This window comes from Amblyraja radiata, chromosome 3 (assembly GCF_010909765.2).
Source record: "Amblyraja radiata isolate CabotCenter1 chromosome 3, sAmbRad1.1.pri, whole genome shotgun sequence".
Classification (NCBI taxonomy): Eukaryota; Metazoa; Chordata; class Chondrichthyes; order Rajiformes; family Rajidae; genus Amblyraja; species Amblyraja radiata.
In genome coordinates this window covers 93,519,740-93,541,867 of record NC_045958.1, presented here as the reverse complement: position 1 = coordinate 93,541,867, position 22,128 = coordinate 93,519,740, and the positions used below count along the sequence as shown (strand labels likewise).

The window sequence follows — 22,128 nt, the reverse complement described above, 5'->3', positions numbered from 1 at the left end:
CTGGCGAAAAAGAACAGGTGACGTTTCGGGTCAGGACCCTTCTTCAGACTGTATCACTTGCCAGGCTCTGTCCCACTCCACCCCATTTCCCGCTTTCTCTCCCCCAACTACAATCAATCCGGCCCGAAACATTGTCTATCCATATCCTCCAGAGCTGCTGCCTGATCCGCAGAGTTACTCCAGGACTAGAACTAGTGCGAATAAAGGGCCTGTCCCCCTATCACGACTTAATTCACAACATTTTTTACTCGTGGACATTTTTCATCATGTTGAAAAAACGCCCCAACCTACTTGATGCCACAAGTACCTACGACTAACATCACGACCTCCTACAACCTCGTGACGACCATGCTGTGAGTATGAGTCAAGGGCAAACTCGGCAGAGGTCGTGAATTAGGTGGTGAAAGTGGGACAGGCCCTTTAGTGATCACTGGTCAGCAGGACTCGGGACGAAGAGCCTGCAATCTAAACTTTGTACAGATGCTCCTCGACTTACGATGCTTCGACTTACGATATTGTGACTTTACGATGGTGCAAAAGCGATACACGTTCAGTGGAAACCGTACTTTGAATTTTGATCTTTTCGACGAACCAGGCGTGCAACTGATGCACTGGAAGTGACAGGACGTCAACCAAATCCAGGGCAATTTTTTGACCGACTCGGCCGTGGCTGGGTGAATGATGAGTTGGCCCGGGTGCTGGACTGCACACGAAGCCCAGCCGGCGGGTCAGCTAAGAAGTTTTGGCCCAAGCGCGCAAAGTCTGGCGCCCGGGCCAAAACTCCTCAGCTGGCCCATCGGCTGGCCGTTGTGTTCTGCTGCATGCAAAGTCCAGCACCCCATTCAACTCATGAACCGATGATCGGCCATGAGAAGGAGTGGTGGTGGTGTCGACGGTAAACGAAGGTCCTAAGGTCAGACAGCTGGCCGGGCTGCCGACCGACGGGACCACGGGCGAGGCGCTGCTGCTGCACTCCATGGGCTGCACTACGTCAGGGCGGGCGAGGCGGGGCCGGACGCGGTGTTCCGACCCGACAGCCCCCTCTATCCGAGTCCGCCTTCTGACCGAGTGGTGCGTACGGGTAAGGCATTGCTGCCCACCCCCGGCGCAAGGCCGGGAAAGAACGGGAAGAGGAGAAAGCGGTTAAAAACTGTACAGTCAAAACTTGATATCTTCCTGAAGAACACTATGCCTACTAAACAATCAACAAGTGTCGTGCCCCAGTGCCTTCTCCCACTATTCTCCAGCCTTATCAGAAGAGAGAGAATGTTTGGTAGGTTAGGTGTATTAAAAGCATTTTCAGCTTACGATATTTTGGATGAGTTTATCAGAAAGTAACCCAGTCGTAAGTTTAGGAGCATCTGTAAATAGTAAATTTTACTAAATTAAACAAATTATTAACTTTCAAAAGGTCCAATTGAAAGGCCAGATTTGCTAGGTCAATGCTTAAATATAATTAAGGATTTTGTGGTGGGAGACAATGTTGAAGGGTCAGGGATAATTTAAAATCCTCTCAGGAAATGTTAAGTTATGAAAACTATTTATTTCAAAAAGTTTTAAAGCTCTGATTTTGGGAAAAACTTGAGGAAACAACATCTTTGGAGGACATAAATTGGTCTCCAATTGAGGGAGAGGAATATGCAAGCATGAAGAGGGAGAGGGATTGCAGGAATTATCTTGGATTCGTCAACAGAGCCAGCAGATGGTTAATGGCTGAGTGATTTATTTTTCTGAAAACAGCTGTCTCCAATGCCTTTGGGCAATAATTTCAATCTTTTGCAAGCACTTAAAAATATTAAGATTCAGGGAACTGCAAACAGTGGAATCTTGAGCAAAGCACAGTGCTGGAGGAACTCAGTGAGTCAGGCAGCATCTGTGAAGGAAGAAGGGTCCGGACCCAAAACTCCATGTTCATTCCCTCCACCGATGCTGTGTCCCTTCAGCATTTTGTGTTTTACTTCAAAATATCATTGTTCTCCTATTAGGCCCATTAGAAAATCATTTACAATGCATCTGATAATGTTTCTCATGTCCAGTTTAAAGGATTGAGACTCATTAAGATTCCTATATTGACTAAAGCCTGCACTTGTGTACAAAGTAGTCTAAGAAGTCTCCTGTGGCATCAATAAGCCACAGGAGACTAATGAAGTGCAATGATAGGTAATAAATGGTATCCCTTCCAATACATGATACAGATTGCAACTGCATTGTATATTCTGATCTTGCGCACTGCCCTATATTTATAACAAAGATTAGGTTCATATCCCAGAACAGTAATTGAAGAGAGCTTCAGTCCTCATGTGCTTTGTGGTTCAATAGTTTCTTTATTATCACGTGTACCCAGCTACAGTGAAATACGTTTTTTGCATACAACTCGGTAAGGCTATTAGAACGTACAGAATAGCCCCCTGAGTCTGTATGCAAGTGTCATTTTGTCGCCATTTTGCAGTCCCAGCTGCAGCTGGCCATAAAGGCCCATTGCAGCCGTCACCTCCATACACCAGCGTTCGCCTCCGTCTCCCTCCATCCTCCTCTCTGGGCGGGTTCAGGTTCTCCGGTCCCGCGATGGCGAGCCAGGCCTGCCGTTGGGATGCGGCCACTGCTCACCGGGGTTCCTTTCACCGTGAGTGGCTCGCCGTGGGAAGGAGGATAAGTGGACTAATAATCATCCTCGTGGAGTCAAAGTCAATCAGTACAGAAGCAGGGTCTTCAGACCACGACGACCATCAAATACCCACCCGGACTAATGCCATTTTCAGTTTTTGGTCTATGCCTTTCTGTACCGTGGCACCACGACATAAATGTGCGAGGACCTGTCCCCACCTCTCTCAACCAGTACTTCCTGATTGCAAACATTTTCTGGTGTAGGGAGTAGCAGATGCTGGTTTAAACAAAAGATAGACACACAAAGCTGGAGTAACTCAGCGGGTCAGGCAGCAACTCTGGAGAAAAGGAATAGGTGATGTTTTGGGTTGAAACCATTTCTCACAACCAAATCTCTTGCCCATTTACCCTAAACCTAAGCCCATTAAGTTCCAATTAATCTCCCCTGCCTGTGCTCTTCAGAATTTTACATACCTCCATCAAGTCGGATGGCACAGTGACATAGCATTAAAGCTGCTGCCTCACAGCGCAACAGACCTGGGTGCGATCCTGTCCTTGGGTACCGTCAGTACAGAGATAGTACATTCTCTCTGTGACTACTTGGTACACTTCAGGTGCTTTGGTTTCCTCTAACACACCAAAGGCCTACAGGTTTGTTGGTTAATTGGGAATTTGGTAGGTTAATTCGATAAAATTGCCCCTGGTGCGTAGGATAGTGTTCGTGTGTGGGGTGATTGCTGGTTGACGCGGACTCGGTGGGCCGTAGGGCCTGTTTCCGCGCTGTATCTCTAAAGTCTAAAATCCTTTGTCAACTTGAACTTGTTGGCTTTAAAACCTTTCTAGTATTATCTGGGTTAATGATCAAGAGTTAATCAAGGGAGAAATTTAATAGTTGGAATGGTCTCAAGTATTGTTATATTAAATATGCTGTGTGTTGTCTTTTGTTGTAGGATTGGTATGTGTTACTTATCAAATTCCAATGCTGCAATCGCTCAAATACAGCTTTAATGGAGTGTACTGAATTACTTGATAAACTTCCTGAAGATGACCTCCACTCTATCATGACAACTAAGGTAATGATTATTTGAGGCTGTGTAGAAATTGTATTCCATGTTCTTTCCTCTAAACCCATGCACCATGGGAATTACATATCCTGGTTGAATCCAGGGAGCATAGAGTCTTACAGCATGGAAACAGGCTCTTTGGCCCAACTTGCCCATGCTGACCAACATGCCTTATCTACACTAGTCCCATCTGCCTATGTTTGGCCCATATCCCTCAACCTTTCCTATCCATGTACCCGTCCAACTATATTTTTAAACATTGTGATAGTAACTGCCTTAACTACCTCCTCTGGCAGCTCGTTCCATACACCCACCACCCATTTTCTAAAACAAAAGTTGCCCCTTGGGTTCTTATTAAATCAGCATGGATTTACAAAAGGTAAATCATGTCTGACGAATCTTATAGAATTTTTCGAGGATGTAACTAGTAGCGTGGATAGGGGAGAACCAGTGGATGTGGTGTATCTGGACTTCCAGAAGGCTTTCGACAAGGTCCCACATAAGAGATTAGTTTACAAACTTAAAGCACACGGCATTGGGGGTTCAGTATTGATGTGGATAGAGAACTGGCTGGCAAACAGGAAGCAAAGAGTAGTAGTAAACGGGTCCTTTTCACAATGGCAGGCAGTGACTAGTGGGGTACCGCAAGGCTCAGTGCTGGGACCCCAGCTATTTACAATATATATTAATGATCTGGATGAGGGAATTGAAGGCAATATCTCCAAGTTACGGATGACACTAAGCTGGAGGGCAGTGTTAGCTGTGAGGAGGATGCTAGGAGACTGCAAGTTGACTTGGATAGGCTGGGTGAGTGGGCAAATGTTTGGCAGATGCAGTATAATGTGGATAAATGTGAGGTTATCCATTTTGGTGGCAAAAACAGGAAAGCAGACTATTATCTAAATGGTGGCCGACTAGGAAAAGGGGAGATGCAGCGAGACCTGGGTGTCATGGTACACCAGTCATTGAAAGTGGGCATGCAGGTGCAGCAGGCAGTGAAGAAAGCGAATGGTATGTTAGCTTTCATAGCAAAAGGATTTGAGTATAGGAGCAGGGAGGTTCTACTGCAGTTGTACAGGGTCTTGGTGAGACCACACCTGGAGTATTGCGTACAGTTTTGGTCTCCAAATCTGAGGAAGGACATTATTGCCATAGAGGGAGTGCAGAGAAGGTTCACCAGACTGATTCCTGGGATGTCAGGACTGTCTTATGAAGAAAGACTGGATAGACTTGGTTTATACTCTCTAGAATTTAGGAGATTGAGAGGGGATCTTATAGAAACTTACAAAATTCTTAAGGGGTTGGACAGGCTAGATGCAGGAAGATTGCTCCCGATGTTGGGGAAGTCCAGGACAAGGGGGTTCCTCCCCTCGTCTTAAACCTATATTCTCTGGTCCTTGATTCACATATTCTGGGTAAAAGATCTGTGCATTTACCCTATCTAATCCACTCGTGATCTTGTACACCTTTGCAAGATCACCCCTCGTCCTCCTGCACTCCAAGGAATAAAGTCATAGCCTGCTCAGCCTCTCCCTACAGCTCAGGCCCTCGAGTCCTGGCAACATTCCCATAAATATTTTCTGCACCCTTTCCAGCTTGACAACATATTTCCAATAACAGGGTCACCATAACTGAACAGACTCTAAATGTGGCCTCGCCAATTTCTATACTCAGTAGTTTATGTATTTAGGTTGTACTGTTAATTGTAGCAAATAATATACGCAGATGACCTTCAGAAGAAGGAAAGAACAGGACCATGAGCCAAAGGACAGTGATTTGGGAGGAGCTCCAAAGGCTTGGCCAAGGAGGACATCTTCAATGTGTACCTTGTTATCTGATACTAGTAATAATAATAATAAATTTTATTTATGGGCGCCTTTCAAGAGTCTCAAGGACACCTTACAAAACATAAGGGATACTGTCAGTATCCCTTATTTATTACAATCACTCTCATGAAGAATTATGGCCTAAATATTCCAGCTAAATATTTAATTTAATGGCTATTAATGTGTAAAACATCCAGCAACTTGTAGCAAGAGGAAGGTGCTCTGTCAATATAAATGTCCACAGGTCATTGGTTACTCTGGACAGCTCTCCTTCAGCCTCAAGTCTCCATAGTGGGTAGACACTGAATATTTCTTGTGTTTGCAGGTATTGTGCCATTATTATCAGTGATAAGTAAAACATTAAAAGGCAGCAGTGAATGTCTACTGTTGTCTCTGTGGTATCTTTGAACATTGTTCTGTTACCCTTGCTGTTCCAGGATTTCAACTTGAACCTGCTGACACCATGCTTGGCCCTGGGTTTGCAAGGAATCTGTGCAGACCAGACTAGCGTGCTGTTTGAAACCGCCAGGAAAGTTACCTTGGATCGCGTGACATTCCATGTCCAGCATCTTCCCAGCAACCAACAGGTGTGGCAAAGCCTGTGTCCTTTGCCCAATTCCTCCCATTGGAATAAGATTGGCGAGCTTTATGGTAAGAACCCTGCTTTGTGGCCTTGAGACTTATCAGTCCATACGAACCCTGCAAGAACAAATATCAGCAACGAGGATCTGTGCAGAAAACAGAATAAAGGCATTACAGGAAATAATGAAATTGTATCTTTGAGCATAGGTCATACCAAAGTACTCGCATATGGCTCGATTGTACTGTAAAATATGATCTAATTTATCTGGATAGCACGCCAAAAAAGTTATTCACTGTCCCTCAGTACACACGACAATAATAAACCATTGCCAGGAACAATTTATTGTTTGTTTGAAGTGCAGTTGCTGTTGTGATGTGGCAAGACAGATTTCTGATCACCAGAATCGCCATATGAGGAAAAGCTGTGTCTACTCTCTTGAGAAGAATGAGAGATGCCCAATTAAAATTTCTGGGATTCATGAAGAGGGATGACAAGGCAGATGATATGAGGATTTTTCATCTGATTGAACTTGTGTAGAACCAGTGGTCGCAGACTCAAGATAAGATATTGGTCGACCAAGATCGAATTTCTAAGGGTTTTGAACCTTTGGAATTCTGTACCCCAGAAAAATTTAACTTCAGTCAAACGCTTGGACGACAAAGATGTTGAGGATAAAGGGTGAAGGCTGGGTATTGTAAGTTAGGAGTGTGAGTTTTGCAAAACGCAATGTAGACTGGGAGATGGATGGGGGAAAAAGGAGCGGAGCAACCGAATGTCCTGTTGCTCTTGGGTCTGACTATCATTGTAGAAGATCATCTACACAAATGGTCTTGTCAAAATGGCTGAGGGTGTCGGGGTTTATGGGGAGAAGGCAGGAGAATGGCATTGAGAGGGAGAGATAGATCAGCCATGATTGAATGGAGAAGTAGATTTAATGGGCGGAGTGGCCTCATTCTGATCCTAGAACTTATGAACATGAGTTTCAAGCCATGTATGTTAATTAAATATGGTTTGTGTTGCAGGAGATGTGCATTTCTATCATTCCGTCATTGGTCTGTGCAGTGCATTGGCCCAGTACCTTCTGTCTCTTCCCAAGCTACCACCATCTCTGCAGATTCCGCCTGACAATGAGGCTGATATAACCAGTTTCATGGTCATGTCTTTGGAGGTAAGACTTAGTACCGTTATAGCCAAAAGGCTCATTGATTCCGTCAAACGTGTTCTTTGTGTAAAGTTCAACCCCTTGCTCTTTTTAGTTTATACACTTCTATATACACTTATACACTTTTATAACACTCTTATACATTTCTATAATTGTTAAAAAACTGCAAACGTATTTTCTCTAATTTTCCTTTATCAAGACAAATGTCTCTGTGATCTTGAGGCAGATCAGGTCAGTTGCAAAATCTTAAACAGACAAAGCGCCGATGTACATTTAAGTTTCCGTTCCCCTTGTGCATGTTTACTTTTGGGGTCTCTTTTACTTCTGGGCCTTCTGTGTTTGGAACCATTTATGAAAGTGTTCACCACCAGACTCAGGAACAACTTCCACTCTGTTATCAGGCTTCTGAATGGTGCTTCTAAAAGCTAGGCTACTGTCTGATTCACCTCTACCCCATTGAGGACATTGGACTTTTGTCTCTGGAAATAAGGCGCTACAATGCTGAGAACTATATTCTGTTCTCTGTGCTCTATCAATTGTGCTTGAGTTTGACGAATGTATTCATGTATAGTATCTGTTTGGATAGCATGCAAAACAAAGCTTTTCACTGTACAGGTACTTCGGAACACATGACATGTAACTAGTAGAGCGCTAAGGAAGTCATAAAATTATGAAAGGCACAACTGTGAATGTGTGGCCTTTCTACGGGTGCTCCGGTTTCCTCTTACATCCCAAAGACGTGCAGGCTTGTAGGTTAATTGAACCTCTGTAAATTGCCCCTAGTGTGGAGGGAGTGGATGACAAAGTGGAATAACATAGAACTGTTGGCGACACAGTGGCGTAGCGGTAGAGCTACTGCCTTACAGCGCCACAGACCCGGGTTCGAACCCGACTACGCGTGCTATCTGCACAGAGTTTGTACGTTCTCCCCATGACCTGCATGGGTTTCCTACAAAATCTTCAGTTTCCTCCCACGCTCCAAAGACGTACAGGTTTGTAGGTTAATTGGCTTGATAGTCCATAGTGTGTGTAGGGTAGTGTTAATGTGCGGGGATCGCTGGTCGGTGCGAACTCGGTGGCCCGAAGGGCCTGTTTCCTCGCTGTATCTCGAAACTAAACTAAAATAAATTAAACTACTGTGAACGGGTGATCGATGGTTGGCATGGTGGGCCAAAGAGCATGTTTCCATGCTGTATCTCTAAACTCAATGACGACATTGCAACACCCATATCCTGTGAATGATTGAAGACAGAACGAGCATGAACCAGAGGGGCTGAAGAGCCTGTTCTGCACAGTACAGGCACTGTAATTCTGTTCATTTATTACTGCAACAGTCCTTAACATGACTCTGGCGTTGTGCACACAGGCACTGTGTTGGCACTTGCTGCAGGATCAGGTTCCACTGAGTCTGGATCTACAAGCTGCTCTGGATTGTTGCTGTTTAGTGTTACAACAGCCCTCCATTTGGAACCTGCTAGCATCTGCTGCCTACGTAACGCAAGCCTGTTCGGTTATCAACTGCATCCAGTTCATCATTGAAGCAAGTAAGGAATTTGTTGTTTTGTGAGAAGCAGGAATTAAATATGCTGAATTTGTTGTGACTGGTGTGGTGGTCAGTGAAAAGGAGTGGGAATGGACTATTTCATTGTGTATTGTGTCATTGTTAAGCACAATTAATTAAATAATGTTTAAGAGCATATATAACACTGATGCTGATCTATGAAGCCCACCCTGCAACATTGTTTTGCAGCGTTATGTTTGATTGCTTCCACTCTTCCACTTCATCCAAGTCTTTCAGTCGCCAGGGAGGTTAAAAAACACAGCAAAAATGTTCTGTCAAATTCCCCTCTACATGGCTTCAGGTGCTAAGACCATGACATAGGAACTGAATTGGGCCATTCAGCCCATCGAGTCTACTCCACCATTCATTCACAGCTGATCTATTTTCCCTCTCACCCCGTTCTCCTGCCTTCGCCCCATGACATTTGAACCCTTAATAATCAAGAACCAACAATTTCCACTTTAAAAATACCTAATGACTTGACTTCCACTGCCATCTGCAGCAATGAATTCCACAGATTCAACACGTACTGGCCAAAGAAATTCCTGCTCATTTCCATTCTAAAGGTGCGTCCTTTTATTCTGAGGCTGTGTCCTCTGGTTCTAGACTCTCCCATTACTGGAAACATCCTTTCAATGTACACTGAATCTAGGCCTTTGTCTGGTAGCTTTCAATGAGATGCCCCCTCATCCTTCTAAGCAGCAACTCCAACTTTCTAACTAATTTGGTAGCCAGTGCCATTATGAAGCAGGCGATTGCCCTCTTAAACATGTGAAGAAGGTCAGCACTAACCAGTAATGCTTTGCAGAAATGCTCGGGCACTGCCTTTAAGGAGGAACCTAGTCATAGAATCATATCGTGGAAACAGGCACTCCTGCCTAAGTTGTCCACGCTGACCTACATGCCCCATCTACACTAGTCCCACCTACCTGTGTTTGCCCCATATCCCTCTAACCTATCCTTTCCATGTACCTATCTAAATGCTTCTTAAACATTACGATAGATAGTACCTACCTCAGCTATCTGCTCCGGCAGCTCGTTCCATATAGCCACCATCCTCTGTGTGAAAAAGTTGTCCCTCGGGTTGCTATTAAATCTTTCTCCTCTCATTTTCAGTCTGTGTCCTTTTTTTCTTGATTCCCCTACTCTGGGCAAGAGACTGTGCATCTACCCGATCTATTCCCCTCATGATTTTGTGCACCGCTATAAGATCACCCCTAGGTCTCTTGCACTCCAAGGAATCAAGTCCTAGCCTGCCCAGGCACTCCCTATAACTCGGGTCCTCGAATCCTGGTAACATCCTTGTAAATCTTCTCTGCACCATTTCCTGCTTGACATCATTCTACCTTGGATCACTGTTACGATGCTGCTGTGATATTTCCACTTCCACACCAGTACCGCTCATTCACAACCACACCTGGTCATTCCTCCCTCTCCCATCGTGCTGTAGATACAAAAACTTGAAATACCACCAGATTCTTCCCTGCTGTTATCATACTCTTGAATTGTCTTCCCCTAAGCTCGGGTGTAGCCCTGATCTCCCAACCTACCTGATTGCGGACTTTGCACTTTTAAAAGCTCTGCCCATTCTTTGCTATAATGCTGTAACACTATGTTTTGCACTCTGGTATTTTCCTCTTTGCACTACCTGGTGTACTTGTGTGTGGCTTGTTTGTACTCATGCAAGATATGATTTGGCACGCACACAAAGCTCTTCACTGTACCTCGGTACGTGACGATAATAAAGCAAATCAATACCAGTTGTCCTGTGACTCCACAATGTGAAATTGCTAGATGACTGAATGAAGGCAGCTCTGTGCTGATAAACTGTGATGTCCAGGAGCTGGATAGAGAATATCCAGATGCATAATACGAGGGTTCAGCCTACCCTACAGACAAAACCTAGCCCATAAACTTCCGTTCCAGGCTAAAAGATTATCATGTTATTAATGGTGAATATCCCCCTTGTCAGATTTACAAAAAAGTCATCTTGCATCTGTTGAGAAAAATATCAAGATCATTATTTGTTATCCTGCCACCAATGTAATGGAGTTCTCTGCATCAATGTGTTTTGGTCCTGTTTTTTGGACTGGGAGCCAAAAGGTTGATATTTAGATGGAATCTGTAGTCTATTTGGCTAAGGCTCCAGCTCAGGATTCACAGGGATAATTAAACCAATTGGCCTACCGACTTGGCTTAAGAGAATACCAAGTCAAATCTGTAGTCCATTTGGCTCCACACAAGTCCTTTCCAAATATCAACAGCTTATTTTATTCCTTTTCACTTATCATGGTCCTCTCCTGTGTTACTGCATGCCGTGAGTGTTTGGGTAAATAAGGTTTTCCTTAATTTATGAATGCACTTCTATAACCTTTAGTTTAAATATGCCATTTTACGTGAAATTATTTACATAATAGTGCCGTACAGCATGGAATAGGGCCTTCGGCCCGACATGCCATATCCACCAAGTTACCCCATCTACACTAGCCCCACTTGCCCGCATTTGGTCCATATCCCTCTAAGCCTTTCTTATAAATGTACCTGTCCAAGTGCATTTTAAATTTAATTATAGGGCCTACCTCAACTACCTCTGGTAGCTCATTCCTTAATGGCCTCCTCTGGCAGCTTGTTCCATAGTGCCACCATCCCCCCCCCCCCCCCCCCCACCCCCTTCCCCGCCCCTCGCCTTAAACCTATGTCCTCTGGTTCTTGATTCCCTTACCCTGAATAAAAGACTGTGTGGATGTTCCAATCCAAAACATTGTATTCCTTCTCTCCAGAGATGCTGCCTGACCCGCTGAGTTACTCCAGCAGTTTGTGTCTATCTTCTGTGCATCTACCTCTCTATGCCCCTCTTGATTTTTTTTACACCTCTACATGATCATCCCTCAGCCTCCTGCGCTCCAAGAAATAACCTTGTACCCTGCTCAGCCTCTCCCTATAGCTCAGGCCCTCAAGTCCTGGCAACCTCCTCATAAGTCTTCCGTGCTCTCTCTCCAGCTTCTCCTCCCAAACCGCGATGCATCGCTGTTAGATCATCTGTCTACCTCTTCTGGAGGTAGCCAAACTGGTTATTTTATTTTGCCATTGCCAATTAGTGTGCTCTTTCAGTTCATTCAATTTTTTTTGTATTCCAGTGATTTTACAGTATTTTTTATTTGGAGACCAGATCAATGCACTAGACTCCACGAGAGGTCTGGACAATTGTGCTTATAAGTTTAATATCATTTTTATTTTTCAATTCTGTCTTTCTCTGGAAGCGGATACCTTTGCTTGTCCTTGCTAACATGTTAATCAATTTTGTGTCCCCTCAGACGTGCTTACTACCCTACTTGGTTGTACTCTTGTTTGTAAAGCAACGTGATTTATTTTGTTCAGGCAAAATACACGGTTTCTCACATCCACACTGAAATGAATTTGTGTATGACGTGCCCAATCTAAACCGGTGTTTGGATGGAGCTCCCGATGAGTGTGTCACAATTCACACACTCCCAAGAGTATCATTAATTGCAATGGGACCTTGTATCTCCCTGATAATCTCAAATACATTCACAACACAACACATGTTTTCCTCGCTGTGTTAATCACGCATCTGGTCTTTTTGCAAAGTAAAAGAGAATATTCTCTATGTAACAGTGTAGCGTAACATAAATTTCACTTCTGTATAACGTGTAATGACTGGTTCGTGCTCTCTCATGTCTCTTCTGCTTCTGATTTATGCCATCTGTTTGTTTCAGTGGCTGTTGAACCAGGAGAACACCATCTTCTCCATGAAGAGAGGAGAAAATCAAATGCTGACAGGATGGAGGATGAAGAGAGTGCAAATGTGTCTGAAAGTGAGTGAACGCCAAGCTAGGTCTTCCCTTTGAGGGATATGTAAATGTGCAGTTCTGGTTGCCCCCATAACAGGAAAGATGTGGAGGCTTTGCAGAGGGTGCAGAGGTGGTTTACCAGAATGTAGTCTGGATTAGAGGGTTTCAGCTACAGACTTGGATTGTTTTCTCTGGAACATTGGAGGTTGATAAGTATATAAAATTATGAGAGGCGTAGATAGTCAGAACCTCCCAGGGTGGAAATGTCCAACACTTTTGGGCATAGCTTTCAGGTGAGAGAGAGAGAGAGAGTTTAATGGAAATGGGCTCTGGAGGCCAAGGCATTGGAAATGTTTAAGGCAGAGATCGACAGATATTTGATTGGTATGGGTGTCAAGAGTTATGGAGAGAAGGCAGGAGATAATGGGGTTGAGAACGATAGATCATCCATGAATCTATGCCGATGATGGAGTTGACTTGATGGGCCGAATGGCCTATTTCTGCTCCAATGATTTATGAGCTGAAGATGTTGGTTTACAAAAATGCATAAAGTGCTGGAGTAACTCAGTGGGTCAGGCACCATTTGTGGAGAACATGGATAAGTGACGTTTTGGGTCGAGGCCCTTGACCTGAAACGTCGGCTATGCATGTTCTCCAGAGATACTGCCTGATCTGCTGAGTTACTCCAGTACTCTTTTTTTGTAAACCAGCATCTGCAGCTCCTTGAAGAGTCTCAGTCTGAAGAAGGGTTTCGGCCCGAAACGTCGCCTATTTCCTTCGCTCTATAGATGCTGCTGCACCCGCTGAGTTTCTCCAGCAATTTTGTGTACCTTCTGCAGTTCCTTGTTTCTACACAAATCCACAGTAAAGTTAGGGTGAGTTACTCCAGCACTTTGTGTCCTTTTTTGTTTACAAGGATATTACTAGGTCTGGAGGATTTGAGTTATAAGAAGAAGTGGGATAAGCTGGGTCATTTTCCCTCGGAGCATGGAAGGATGAGGGGTGATCTTCAAGTCGTTTATAAAGTGATGAGGGAAGCGATTAGGTGGATAACTGCAGTCTGTTCGCCGGGTGTCTAAAACTAGAGGGCACAGATTTAAAGGGAGAGGGGAAAGATTTAAAGAGGATCCGAGGGACAACTTTTTCATACAAAGGAAGTGAAAGAATTATGACATTTAAAAAACAATTAAACCAGGACAAGGATAGCAAAGGTTTGGATGGGAATGGGCAAGGCGCAGGCAGGAGGGACTAGCTGGTGAAGCAATTTGGTCCTATTGGACTAGTAAGCCTGTTTTTATGCTGTATAACTCTATTACTATATTACAATATATGATTATATTACAATATATGACTATATTACAATATTAGACCCAAACATTTCAGCATTTTGAATGTTTCCTCAATGTTATTGGTTAAGATGGCTGGCACCATCCTGTTGAATCTGCTGTTTTCATGTTGTTAGTTTAATTTAGAGATACAGCATGGAAACCGACCCTTTGGCCCGCCAAGTCCACACTGACCATCTATATAACACTCCTATGTTATCCCCCTTTCTGATCCACTCATTACGGATGAGGGACAGTTTTACAGACAACAATTAACCTGCAAGGCTGTACATCTTTGGGATGTGGGAGGAATCCGGATCGCCTGGAGGAAATCCACGCGGTCTCAAGTAGAACGTGCATCTCCACGCAGACAGCACACGAGGTCAGGTTCAAACCCAGGTGTCTGGCGCTCTGGGGCAACAGCTCTATCAGCTGCACCACTGTGCCACCCTTAGTTGGTACTGTACCACACAAGCTCTTTGGAAAGTGCCTGAACAGCAAATTGAAACCTGGTTTAATACAAAAGTGTGCACCTCTGACATGTTACATTGTGAGATGTCAAGTTGGACATAACAACACATGCAATTCAGGTTACGGTGCCAAGAACCAGATCTCCCTGAAGGAATCAGAAGGCAAAGGCTTTCTTGATTGATTTGAAATCAATGTTTCACATGCAACAAACAACCTATATTTGAAGCTGGTGGACGTGGAAATTCATGTGATCTTGTTTGCTTCCACAAAGATCACTTTTGTTCAAATCTGGTTCTTTGAAGTGGTTTGTGGACTTTGCTAGGACTTTATCCCTTGTTTCCCAGGAGGCTGAGGGCATCAGCTGTAGGGAGAGGTTGGGCAGGCTAAGACATTAATCCTTGGAGCTCAGGAGATTAAGGGGTGATATTATAAAATCATGAGGGGAATGGATCGGGTGAATGCTGGTTAATACACCAAAGGCAGAAAGTGCTGGATGTTTCGGGTCAAGAGACATCACTTGTCCATGTTCTCCAGAGATGCTTCCTCATCTGCTGAGTTACCCCAACATTTTGTGTCCTTTGGCGTTTGGAGGGATATGAGGCAAACGTGGGCAGATGGGACTAATAAAGATGGAGCATCTTGGCCAGCATGGGCAAGTTGGGCTGATGGGCCTATTCCTGTGCTGTATGACTCAATGATTTGAACTGTTCCTTGTTGTTTGATAACTTGATGCACACATCACTGACTGTCTTGCATTTGGTTTACTTCTTTGGCTGTGTTTTCTTTCACATTTGAACACAACAATTGACCTGTAGTATCCTCACGACTTTAACGATATAATGTGGAAACATGCACTTCGGCTCACAGAATCCGCGCCAGAATCCAGCAATCACCCCGTACGCACTAGCATTATCCTACACGCCAGGGCCAATTTACAATTTTATCAAAGCCAATTAATCGATAAATCTATACATTTTTGGAGTGTGGGAGAAAACCGGAGCACCCAGAAAAAACCTACAGGGTTACAGGGAGAAGGTACAAACTACATACAGACAGCACCCATAGTCAGGATCGAACCGGGTCTCTGGCGCTGTAAGGCAGCAACTCTATTGCTGCGCCACTGTGCCACCCCTATCCTGCAATTACCGCTGACGTTATGAAAGACTAACTCTTCCATTTTAGGATCCAAGTACATTACAAAGGCCTGCAACGTGATGACTGAGATGGTGGAATCTCTCCAGACGGTGTTATCCTTTGGACATGCCAGCAACTATCGAATCCCAGCGTTCTTGAACCCAACTCTCCGGAATATCGGTATCAGTCTAGCCAGGCTGCCTCTGGTCAATAGTTACACTCGCGCTCCTCCATTGGTGAGTATGTGTAACTGCATTGTCCTCCTTGAGTTTGATCTTTTCACCAGAAGTGTCTCAAGTCTGATGTGACCAGAAACATGAAGATAGACACAAAATGCTGGAGTAAATCAGCAGGTCAGGCAACATCTCTGGAGAAAAGGACCCTCTGAAGAAAGGTTCCGACCTGAACCATCACCTATTCCTTTTCTCCGGAGATGCTGCCTGACCCGCTGTGTTACTCCAGCATTTTGTGCCCTACTTCATTATAAACCAGCAGCCTCAGTTCCTCCGCACATATTTTGACCAGAAACATATTTCATTATGAAAAACAAAATGAAAAGTAATTGCAAAACCTTTAGGGCTTCATGTTCAGATGACATCGATTTGTTTGAAGTCAGTATGCGTGGAGTTATATAATGCACAAAAATGAAGCAATGGTTCTTTAAAATATAATTATTTCGGTAGTTCCATTAACCCTGCAGATAAAATTCTTTTTTTCTCAAATCTCTGTCACAGACTTCCTCCTGTAGTCAATTATAAACTTACTGCATTTAATTCAGCATCAGTGACCACTGGGAAAAGGTCTGTTTAAATATCCTGCCCCATCCTTTCTAAATTTCTGCTCCAGGGAAATGTATTGTTTAATATCTGACAGCGAGAGTTGTGGGAAGAGGAAGGAGAAAGGCCCAGGTGCAGGAATAAAGACAGACAGAAGATTGTGGAAAGACAGAGCAGACCTGCCAAGATCGTAATAGAGAAGAATGGATTTACGGTTTGGGTGTGGATTCTTCATCAGAATGTGGAATTTGATGATCTTGTGGTTAAAGCATTAATCCATTTTATTGCGTATTCTCTGTTTGTATTTGGGATCAGCCTTTCAATACAGCAGCAATATGAAACAAAATCTCCATCTTGATTCATTTTCAAATTAAGTAGTACCCTTTACACTTTGGAGATGGAGCGCTGTAACAGGCCCCTTGGCCCACCGAGTCCGCGCCGATGAGCACTACACTTCTTGAGGTCGTAGAGCTGAACAACCCTTCGGGCCCACTTGTCCATGCCAACCAACTTGACATATCAGGCTAATCCTATTTGCCTGCATTTGGCCCGCATCCCTCTACCCTTCCAATCCATATATCAGTCCAAATGTTCGATTGCCCTTATGTTAGTTTAAACACAATCAAATACATTACCCAAGGAACTGCATATTCTGGAATCTTGCACAGAATCCAAAGTGCTGGAGTAACTCAGCAGGTCAGGCAGCATCTCTGGAGGACATGGATCGGCCACGCTTCGGATCGGGAACTTTATTCAGACTCCCAATCCATAACATAGCCAATCCATGTCCTCCAGAGATGCTGCCTGACCTGCTGTGTTACTCCAGCACTTTCATTGTTCATAGGTTTATAAGTTCCAGGAGCAGAATTAGACCATTTGGCCCAACAAGTCTACTCCGCCATTCAATCATGGCTGATCTGTCTTTCCCTCTCAACTGCATTCTCCTGCCTTCGCCCCATCACTCCTGTCGCCCACATTAATCAAGAATATGTCAATCTCTGCCTTAAAGATATCCATTGACCTGGCCTCCACAGCCGTTTGTGTTCTATACAAATAGATTACCCCCTGGCTTAACACGAATAAATAGCCCTTTCCATGTAAGTTATTACTTTTATTCTGCTTCCATCAAACTGCTATTCTTTCTTTACGTCCATTAAGGATGTTATTATTTACATAATCATGGATGTTATTATTTTCAACCACTAACATTTGAAGCAAATCACACATTCTGATAATTCACTGCCAAGATTTTCCACCCAAATTCCCTTACACACTCTTCATTTATTTATTCCACGGCCTCTAAAATTAGCCTGCTTCTAAATGTACTGCAGCATACTTTTGTACAGTCTTATCTTTGTTATGTTTTAAAGAAAACAATATTGAATCGTTTGTTTTCTTTGAATTTCCTCCCCCTATTCATGACTGTTTCTCGAACACATTTGCTTCCCTTCTCCTGCACGTTGCAGTTAGTTCCATTCAGGTCCTGCCTGCCGTATTGATGTTAATTCTGAGTGTCCTTTGCCAGTGGTATCGAGCAGGTGCTGAATTAATCAAAGTTATGGTGCTCTTAAATCTCCCAATTTAAGTCCTTGTGAATGCTAAAGAGTCCAATAGGCGCAGAACAAAATGCCCTGTCCAATGCATCTCAACAGAAAGGTAGATATTTTGTGCATCTGTTTCTGGTCAAGTTTAGGTGCCACATTGAACAAACGTGCTCTTACCTGTCACAATCTCTGCTATAAACAACAAATGTTCTCTCAACGTTTCCTTGCAATCAACTTTCCTCAGGTCTGGAAACTGGGATGGTCACCTCGGGTTGGGGGTGAATTTGGTACGACACTCCCTGAAATTCCCGTCGAGTTCCTTCAGGAAAAAGAAGTCTTCAAAGAGTTCATCTACCGGATAAATGTTCTTGGTAAGTGGTAAGGACAGAGGGTGGAAAGAAATAGGCTGCATGTTAATAGCTACTGTTTGGTTTCAAAACTCCCAACTACAGGAAAATTGTTTAAGAAAGTATTTTTTTCATGGAACATGCTCATAAGTTCATAAGTCATTGGAGCAGAATTAGGCTATTCAACCCATCGAGCCTGCTCTGCCAATCAATTATGGTTGATCTATCTCTCCCTCTCAACTTCATTCTCCTGCCTTCTCCCCATAACCTTTTACACCCTTACTAATCAAGAATTTGTCAATCTCTCCTTTATAAATGGCCAATGACTTGGCTTCCATAGTCTTCTGTGGCAATGAATTAGACAGATTCATTACCCTGTGACTAAACAAATTCCTCCTTAGTCTGAAGAATTGTCTCGACCCGAAACGCCACCCATTCCTTCTCTCTAGAGATGCTGCCTGCCCCATATAGTTACTCCAGCAGTTTGTATCAGCCTTCGATTTAAACTATCATCTGCAGTTCTTTCCTACATAAATTCCTCCTCACCTCCTTTCTAAAAGTACGTTCTTTCATTCTGAAGCTGTGACCTCTGGTCCTAGTCTCTCCGGTTAGTGGAAATCATCTCCACATCCACTTGATCCAGACTTTTCATTATTAGGTAAGTTTCAATGAGGTCACCCCCTTATGCTGATTTGAGTTTCATTCCTTTGGGCTTCTCGTAGCCATAGAGTCAAAGAGCATGGAAACAGGCCCTTCAGCCCAACCTGTCCATGCTGACAAAGTTGCCTAACCAAACTGGTCCCATTTGCCTACGTCTGGCTCTTATCCCTCCAACATATTTGTCCGTGTATTTTGACTGTACTAATGATGCCACCTCTACCACTCCCTCCAGCTGCTTGCTCCATAGACCCATCACCCTGTGTGTGGGAAAAGTTGCCCCTCAGGCTCTGAGTAAATCTTTCCCCTGTTGCCTATGCCCTCTCCTTTTACACCCCACTACACTGGAGAAAAGATTGGCTATTCACCTTACTTATGCCGCTCATGATTTTATATACTTCGAAATGGTCAAATGCTTTTTTAAAAATAAACATTGATCCAATGTAAATGTACACTGTCACAGAGTCATTTGCATGGAAACAGGCCTTGCAGCCCTACTTCCCTACACCGACCGACATTCCCCGTCTACACTAGTCCCACCTGTCTGCCTTTGGCCCATATCCCTCTAATCCTACCCTATCCATGTATCTGTTTCTCAAAGGATGCGATAGTACCTGCCTCAACGACCTCCTCCGGCAGCTTGTTCCATGCACCTACCACCCTGGTGTAAAAAACGTCACCCCTCAGGTTCCCATTAAATCTTTCACCCCTTCCTTAATCCTATGTCCTCTGGTTCTCGATTCTCCTTCTCTGGGCAAGAGACTCTGTCAATTTACCTGATCTATTCCTCTCATGATTTTGTGCACCTGTATAAGATCACCCCCTCATCTTCCAGCGCTCCGAGGAATAAATTTATCTTTGGTTCTTTCCATTTCAGGGTGGACCAGTCGCACTCAGTTTGAAGAAACCTGGGCAACCCTTCTTGGTGTGCTCGTGACTCAGCCTCTAGTGATGGATCAGGAAGAAGAGGTCCCACAAGAGGTATGGTCAATGGACGAGAATAGAGGGATCACCAAAGAAATGTGTGGATTGTAAACGAGCATCTTCCCAACAGACATTAAGTTTACAGGCCTATAATTTCCCATATTTTGTCTCTCTCCCTTCTTGAATGAGGTATATTTACAGTTTTCCACTCCATTGGTATCTTCCCAGACTCAATGAGTTTTGTAAAGCTTCAATGAGTTAAACAGCCCTTCATAGAAATGGCCCTTCAGCCAAATTCGTTTAGGCCCACCAAGTTGTTAACCGAGCTTGTCTGCACCAGGCCCATAACCCTCTAAACCTTTCCTATCCAAGTACCTATCCAAATTGGAGAGAATTGTTTGCAAATTTCAACTTTCAGATGAATTTTCAATACAATACAATACAATACAATTTATTTGTCATTTGAACCCCATTGAGGTTCAAACGAAATGTTTTTTTTTTTTTTCTTTCATTGGGAATGGGGGATAAGTATTACAAAGCAAGGCAGATAGATGGCATTAAGATAGGGGTTGCCCGTGATCTAATTGGGTGGCACAGTGGCGCAGCGGTAGAGTTGCAGCACCAGAGACCAATGTTTGATCCTGGCTCCAAGTGCTGTTTGTATGGAGTTTGTACGTTCTCCCTGTGACTGCATGGGTTTTCACCACGTGCTCCAGTTTGTCCCCACATTCCAAAGACGTACAAGTTTATAGGTTAATTGACTTATGTAAAAATTGTAAATTGTCCCTAATGTGTAGGATAGTGTTGGTGTATGGGTGGTTGGTGGTTGGTGGGCTGAAGAGCTCGGTAGACCGAAGGGCCTGTTTCCCCACTGTATCTCTAAAGGCTAAAAAGTGGAGGTTGTTCGAGGGATTGAGTGGCATCCCATGAACTCTGGTCAGCTCGCCTTATGCATGTCTTTGCAAATATTTCTATTATTTGACTTTTTTTGTTCCGTCTGGTCCCTTTTTTTCTCTGTTACATCCATTTTCTTTTATCATATTTCTAACTAAGGAGGATACAGAGAGAACCCAGATCAACATCCTTGCCGTGCAAGCAATAACATCGTTGGTGCTAAGTGCTATGTCAATTCCAGTGGCAGGGAATCCAGCCACAAGCTGTCTTGAACATCAGCCCCGTAATAAAGCTCTTAAGGCTCTGGATACCAGGTCAGTCACACAACACGTGCGTGTCTCATTATGTTTAGTTTATTGTCATGTTTATCGAGGTACAGTAAAAAGTTTTTGTTATGTGCTAGCCAGTCATGGAAAGACTATACGTGATCACAATTGAGCCATCCACAGTGCACAGGAACATGATAAGGGATATCGTTTGTGCAAAATAAAGTCCGATAAAAGATAGTCCGACAGTCTCCAATGAGGTAGATCGTAGGTCAGGACTGCTCTCTACTTGTTGATAGGATGGTTCAGTTGTCTGATAAGAGCTGGGAAGAAACTGTCCCTGTATTTGGAGGTGTGCATTTTCACATTTCTGTACTCTTGCCTGATGGGAGAGGGGGGAAGAGGGAGTGACTGGGGTGACGCTCGCCTTTAGTTCTCTAGTCTGAGATCTAGCCTATAGCAGAATCTCTACGAATAGGGGTGATGCAGCGGTAGAGTTGCTGCCTTACAGCACCAGTGACCCAGGTTCGATCCTGACTGTGGGTGCTGTCTGTATGGAGTTTGTATGTTCGACATGTGTGGGATTTCTCTGGGTGCTCCGTTTTCCTCCTTCACTCCAAAGATGTACAGGTTTTTAGGTAAATTGGCTTGGTAAATTTGTAAATTGTCCTTAGTGTGTAGGATTGTGTTAGTGTGTGGGGATCGCCGGTTGGCGTGAACTTGGTGGGCCGAAGGGCTTGTTTCCATGCTGTATCTCTAAACTAAAAGTACAGTGCCAATTATTAATTCAGTCAATTAACATATGGAAAATGTATTTACAAACCCTGTTTAAGGAGGTAGAATGCCTTAAACTATTTCCCGGATATGTTATCAGACAATATTTGCCATTGGATGCAGTGATCCAGACTAAACTAGTCCCATTTGCCCACATTAGTCCGTATTCCTCTAAACCTTATCATTGTACCTGAACAAGTGTCTTTTAAATGTTGTTGTAGTACCTGTCTCATCTTCCTCCTCTGGCAGCTCGTTCCCTGTACTTACCACCCTCTGTGTGAAACAGTTGCCCCTCATGTTTCTATTAAATGTTTCCCCTCTTGCCTTAAACCTATGTTCTCCAGTTCTTCATTCCCCCAGCCTGGGTAAAAGACTAGTGTGTGGGGATCAGTAATCATTCCTCC

The 22,128-nt window shown here is 43.9% G+C and overlaps 1 protein-coding gene across 5 annotated transcripts in view; it reads left to right on the top strand.

Moving 5' to 3' along the window:
* The window catches only part of htt (huntingtin), a 214,299-nt gene that overhangs the window by 159,265 nt on the left and 32,906 nt on the right, over positions 1-22,128 (top strand). For all 5 annotated transcript variants that reach the window (XM_033018340.1, XM_033018344.1, XM_033018343.1 and 2 more), the window contains 9 exons: positions 3,555-3,677; positions 5,932-6,145; positions 7,100-7,245; positions 8,606-8,783; positions 12,538-12,636; positions 15,591-15,778; positions 18,107-18,233; positions 19,744-19,847; positions 20,844-20,998. In XM_033018340.1, the coding sequence (XP_032874231.1) occupies positions 3,555-3,677; positions 5,932-6,145; positions 7,100-7,245; positions 8,606-8,783; positions 12,538-12,636; positions 15,591-15,778; positions 18,107-18,233; positions 19,744-19,847; positions 20,844-20,998 (1,334 nt within the window). The remainder of the gene's footprint in view (positions 1-3,554; positions 3,678-5,931; positions 6,146-7,099; positions 7,246-8,605; positions 8,784-12,537; positions 12,637-15,590; positions 15,779-18,106; positions 18,234-19,743; positions 19,848-20,843; positions 20,999-22,128) is intronic.